The sequence below is a fragment of the Oryzias latipes genome, chromosome 23 (assembly GCF_002234675.1).
Source record: "Oryzias latipes chromosome 23, ASM223467v1".
NCBI lineage: Eukaryota > Metazoa > Chordata > Actinopteri > Beloniformes > Adrianichthyidae > Oryzias > Oryzias latipes.
Window position 1 is genome coordinate 23,606,585 of NC_019881.2, and position 5,190 is coordinate 23,611,774.

At 50.3% G+C, this 5,190-nt stretch overlaps 1 protein-coding gene across 1 annotated transcript; it reads right to left on the reverse strand.

Moving 5' to 3' along the window:
* Nucleotide 1: 1 nt before the first annotated feature.
* On the reverse strand, nt 2-5,067 carry gpr19 (G protein-coupled receptor 19). The gene is made up of 2 exons (XM_004086974.4): nt 3,796-5,067; nt 2-2,144 (listed from the first exon to the last, which is right to left on the reverse strand). Exon 2 carries the CDS (start codon nt 2,113-2,115, stop codon nt 844-846), a length of 1,272 nt encoding a protein of 423 aa, XP_004087022.1. The 5' UTR covers nt 2,116-2,144; nt 3,796-5,067; the 3' UTR covers nt 2-843.
* Nucleotides 5,068-5,190: the final 123 nt, after the last annotated feature.

Sequence of the window (5,190 nt, forward strand, 5' to 3'; positions counted from 1 at the left end):
ACACCTTCAGGGTTGTTTATTGTGAGGAAGGAACATAACAAAACACTAAAAAGCTCCAAAAGTCGATTTGAGAGCAAACGCCAAACATCTGCTCTCAAAAAGCGGATTTAGCTGCAGTGACTCGGCCCCTCCCACAGAGGGATGTGTAGATTGGGCACAGATGTTCACTCTCCCATCAAACTGGCTTCTTTGTCCTGAACACGTTAGCATCTTTCCTTCATCCTAAAGCCACGTTCTCTGAAAGTGGAGGCTCCTCCCATTCACGCCTCTCTGTGCCAAACAGCAGAAGTGGGAGCGGGGGCGGGCCTCCTTCATGAGCTCGTTGGCTTGAGAACTGAGATTAGCCTCATCTTTCTCTCTCCATCTTCGTCAAACAGGTTTCTGTAGCTTCCTGTGTGATACATCAACCTGTAGCTTCAGGGTTGCTAGCTAATTTAGGTTTGAAGCACTAAACCGCACGACGTTAGTGATGGATAAGCCTTTACTAGCATTAGCCGCTACCACAACACCACCACATTAGCAAACCCCATTACAACAATTCACTGATAGATGGCTACAGACAACGTCAACTGGATAACAATTCAGCGTTATCAAATCACAAAACCTGTTGCATTCACAACAAAAAGAATCCATCGCAACACAACACCAAGAAAAGGTTCAGGTTCAGCTGTCTGTAGAAAAACCATGGCTGCTGGAAGGATTCCTTAAGTCAAAAAAAAGCCCTTCTTGCTTTCCAAGATGTTCTGCGAACCGTTGAGCGGAACGTCTGGTTCGCTCACCTACCAACACTGGTTCAGTTCAGGTGAGGGTAGAGTTCGGACCGGTCCGCTCGTAGTCTGTTGTTCACACAAATGTGTTTGAGGGGTTGCTGTTGGTAGGCCAAGCTACCTTTTTCTCTTTGGCCTCTCGGCCAAAGGCGTCGTACACAGACTCCTTGGTGGCCGCCTTACCCTGGACCGGGACGTCCACCACACCCACATAGTTCTTCTTGGCCACGCGGGAGCTGGCAGTGATGGTGTAGGCGTTGCTGCGGTAACACTTCATGGATGACATGCAGAAGGTTTCGCGCATGCCGCGCCTGAAGTTTGCATTGTAGACGGAGTACAGTGTGGGTTTGGAGGCCGTGGAGCTGAAGCAGGTCCAGGCGATGGCGGTGAAGAACAGCAGTCCCTGTCTGCTGGCTCCTCCGGACTCACGTGGGTGCCACAGCTGAGCGACATAAAAGGGCATCCAGGTGAGGAAAAAAACGGAATTGAGCATCAGGAACATCTTGATGGTCTTGACTTTAGTCCGCGGAACAATGTTCATCGTGCGGCGCACCGTGTGGCCGTCACTGATCCTCCAGATGTACCGCACTACTCTCTGATAGAAGGACACGATCAATGCAGCCGGGACCAGGAAGCCTACCAGGAGGTGGACTGTGGCGTAGGCTATACTGTCCCAGCTGTCTGAGAGGAAAAAGTCACAGTGACTGTCTGTAGATGAGGAGCCGTAGAAGAAGAGGCACGGCGACACGAAGGCGGCATCAAACAGCCACGAGGCCAGGATCATCTTCTTCGCCTTCTCCCGGGACACTTTGAAGCTGAGGGGGTAGACAATCGTGTAGAACCGGTCCACGGAGATGGAGAGCAAGACAAACACCTGAACACCGGGACACAGGTGTTGCATGTAGCGCACTATTTTGCAGGCGGCAGCGCTCAGGGGCCACCGACCCGAAGCCACCTGCAGGAGCACGAACGGAGCGCAGCTGAGGCTCATCAGCAGGTCTGCGCAGGCCATGGACACCACAAAATAGTTGGTGGTGGACTGGGTCCTTCTGCTCCGGTGGATGACCAGGCAGACGAGCGCATTCCCCAGAATGGACACCAGCCAGAGAACCCCGAAGACCAGGCCCAGAGCGGCAACCTCCCCCGACGTCAGTTCATAGGAGGCGGAGGAGGCGTTTGGCTGGGTGGAGGAGGCGGCCTCGAGGCTGCAGAGCGTAGATGTTGGGAAGGTTGCCGGGACGCTGGAGTTTTCTCTCTTGGAAAAGTTAAATGACATCTGATACATGAACGCCGGTGCGTAGAGGGAGGGGCTGACACCAAACCGGTCCACCGACTGATCGAGCACCATTGCTACACCACTGCAGGAGGGCCGTGACGCTGTGGAGACACAGACAGGTTCATGATTGGTACCACCAACCTTCACAAAGCTGAAAGGACAACCTTGAAGAACCCGGGGGGAGGGGGTCCTAAGTCCTAAACTATGTTTGTGCTGTGTGGCTGGTACTATTTAGAAAGTCAGATCTTTTGGTGAGAACCGCCCCTGGACTCCTTCATGAAAGGGTTGGTGGTTAGATGGATCACAGATGTCCTGATCGACCCGCTGGTGGGAGGACAGTAACAACACAACCCGGTGACTAACTCACTGCTGAACCGGCTGATGGGTTGGTTGGCTTTTCCCACCTCAGTTTGGCTGAGACTAGTATTTTTTTCTAGTTTTACCAGAAACAGTTATTTTGGTTGTTTATTTGGTTTGTTTCATGACAAACTGAGTCCAGTCTGAGTCAGCTTGTTACAAACCATCTCACGGTTTTCTCTGGCGTTGGTTCCCAGCTGCAGAACTACCGCTCCTGATTTCATTAGCGTCTCGCCGGGACCCTGATGTTCTCTGAGGATCTTCATCAAGAACCCGTGAGGGGACGCTCTGTTGACTGAGCTGGATTCAGCTCCTAGCAACCTCCCCCCGGGGGAGTTCCGACCTCCCCAGGACCCAAACGAGTCACAGCGACATGGACTTCCTGTTTGTTCTTCAAACAGGACAACCGAAGAAAGACAGTGACCGAGAAATGTAGAACCAACAAAATAAAACGCTGCTGAAAAACCTGGCTGATCAGGCCCCGCCCACAATTTGTCTACACTTTGACTTAAACTTAGTGTTTTGATTTCTGCAAGTTACAACAATAACTAAACAGTGGTTACAATAGAAACTACAGCAGTTACTACAGTAACTAAAAAATAACTCAGCAGTAGTTACTATTATAACTAAAGATGTTTTTACAGTAACTAACTGCAGTTACTGCTGTAAGTTTCTACACTAACTATAGAAATTACTCAGCAGTATTTACTATTGTAACCAAATCATTTTTTACAGTAATTACAGCAGTAACTAGGCAGTAGTTACCATTGTAACTACAGCAGTTACAACAGTACCTATAGCAATAACTAGACAATAGTTACTTTTGGAACTACAGCCGTTGCTATAGTTCTGGTAACTTCAATTATTAATATTGTAACTACGGCAGTAACTAGTTACGGTAGTAACTGTAGTAGTACTGTAGTAACTATAGTCGTTAGTAGGGTCACAACACAGTAACTAACCAGTACTTCCTGGGATTCATCTCAGACTGATCTTAGGAAGCTTCGCAAACTTTTCTCAAACCCCAGGAGCTGAACAGAACCCGCAGTCGGAACGGGCCAGAGGTTCTGGATGAGGAAGACCAGGACCCAAACCGTTGGTGGTTCTGGTCTGAGATCAGACTTTTGTTCTGATCCTAACTCATTTCTAAACTTTCATCAGAGGTTTTGCTCTCTCTGGGTTTGAAAGACTCTACATTTGGACCGAACCGGACGTTCGGGTCCGTCGTCTTTATCCAGACCGCATCCGATTTGGAGGATGATGATGCTGATGAAGGCCTTCCTCTTTCAGACCAGGTAAAACTGCTTTGAGTCAGCAAACTAAAAAAACACCGGCGACCCCGATCAGTCCGGACCGAACCGAACCATTGGTTCTATGAAGACGGCGGATTCTTACAGGTTCGGCATCGCTGAAGCTCCTCTTCTTCATCCTGAGCAGCTGAGTCTTCATCACTCAGCGCGTAAACAGTCCGTGGCGCAGCATCACGAAGACGGCCCGAACCACACGAGCATTTTTGGACCGAACCGAGCCGCAGAGCAAACCGTCTGCGCGGCTAAGAGACCCGGCGGCGGCGGCGGGAGGAGACGCGCTTCATCCCGGGTTCGCTCCCACGTTCACGCGGGAAGAGCAGACATCATGGAGGCAGCTGGAGGATGAAGATGCAGCCGAGGAAGAGGAGGGACCAGCAGGGGCGGACCCGGAGCCCGCGGGGCCCGGAGCTGGAGGAGGCCCCCACCGGAGCAGAACCTGAAGTCATAATAGACTTCGGTCTCCATGACGACCGAGGTTCTGACGTCATCCTCAAAGGAAGTTTCCCTCACAGAAGCTGACGTTTCTGCAAAAACTTCAGTGATGTGGGAAAAATCCAATGTTCTGTTCTGTGGTCATGTGACAAACGTTTAGTTCAGGGTCATAATTCTTCCATCAAAAATCTATAAACTGTTTTTAGTTATCTATTATGCAGGTGAGGTGTGTATGATGAAGGATGTTACACAGTAGCTCTGTGGCCCAGAGCAAATGTTTACCCTACAAAACTCATCCTAATGCTCTCAGCAAGTCCAGTGAAACCACGCCCCCTCTCCTGTGATTGGCTGCTTTACGTTGACTGTATAAGGGAACTGGACTGAGCAGTGGTGACATCACCCGTAGAAAAGATTATCAAGAACATGTTTGAAGAAAACAGAGATCAGATCCAGAACGGTTCTCATGACGGAGAGTGACGGAGCAACCGCTGTTCATTTCTCTGTCTGCAAGTACTTCCTGTTTGGAGCGCCAGGGGGCGGGGTCACTCACTCCAGTTAGTCTACACTCTTTGCTGTCGCAGCCTGTTGCCACGACAACCGCAGGACGAGGACATTTTGGGAAACCAACAGCAGCAAAGCGGCGAGGAGAAAGAGGGAAACGTGGTCACGTCTACGCCATCGTCGTTTCAATAAAGGTTAGACTAACAAAGAGAACATACAGTGTTTCACAGCTCCTCACAGACATGTGACTTTAGGGACACGCCCCCCGCACGCCTAAACTCCACACCTCCTTCAGGTTCTGACTGTAGATGTTCTTCCTGGCCTTCTGGACTGGGTCAGACTCGGTTCTGAGTGGAGTTAAGGGAACCTCAAACAAGCCTCCCCCTGAAAATGGAGGCTTGAAGCGTCAGAATGTTAGCATAGACTGGTTCTCTGCAGCTGCCCCCTCCTACATGTTTATGGTCTACATTCAGTTACCTAAAGGTAGGGGGCGCTCTTCTGCATGCTTCTGTCCCCATGAGGAAAGAACCTGGAATGAGGACTCGTC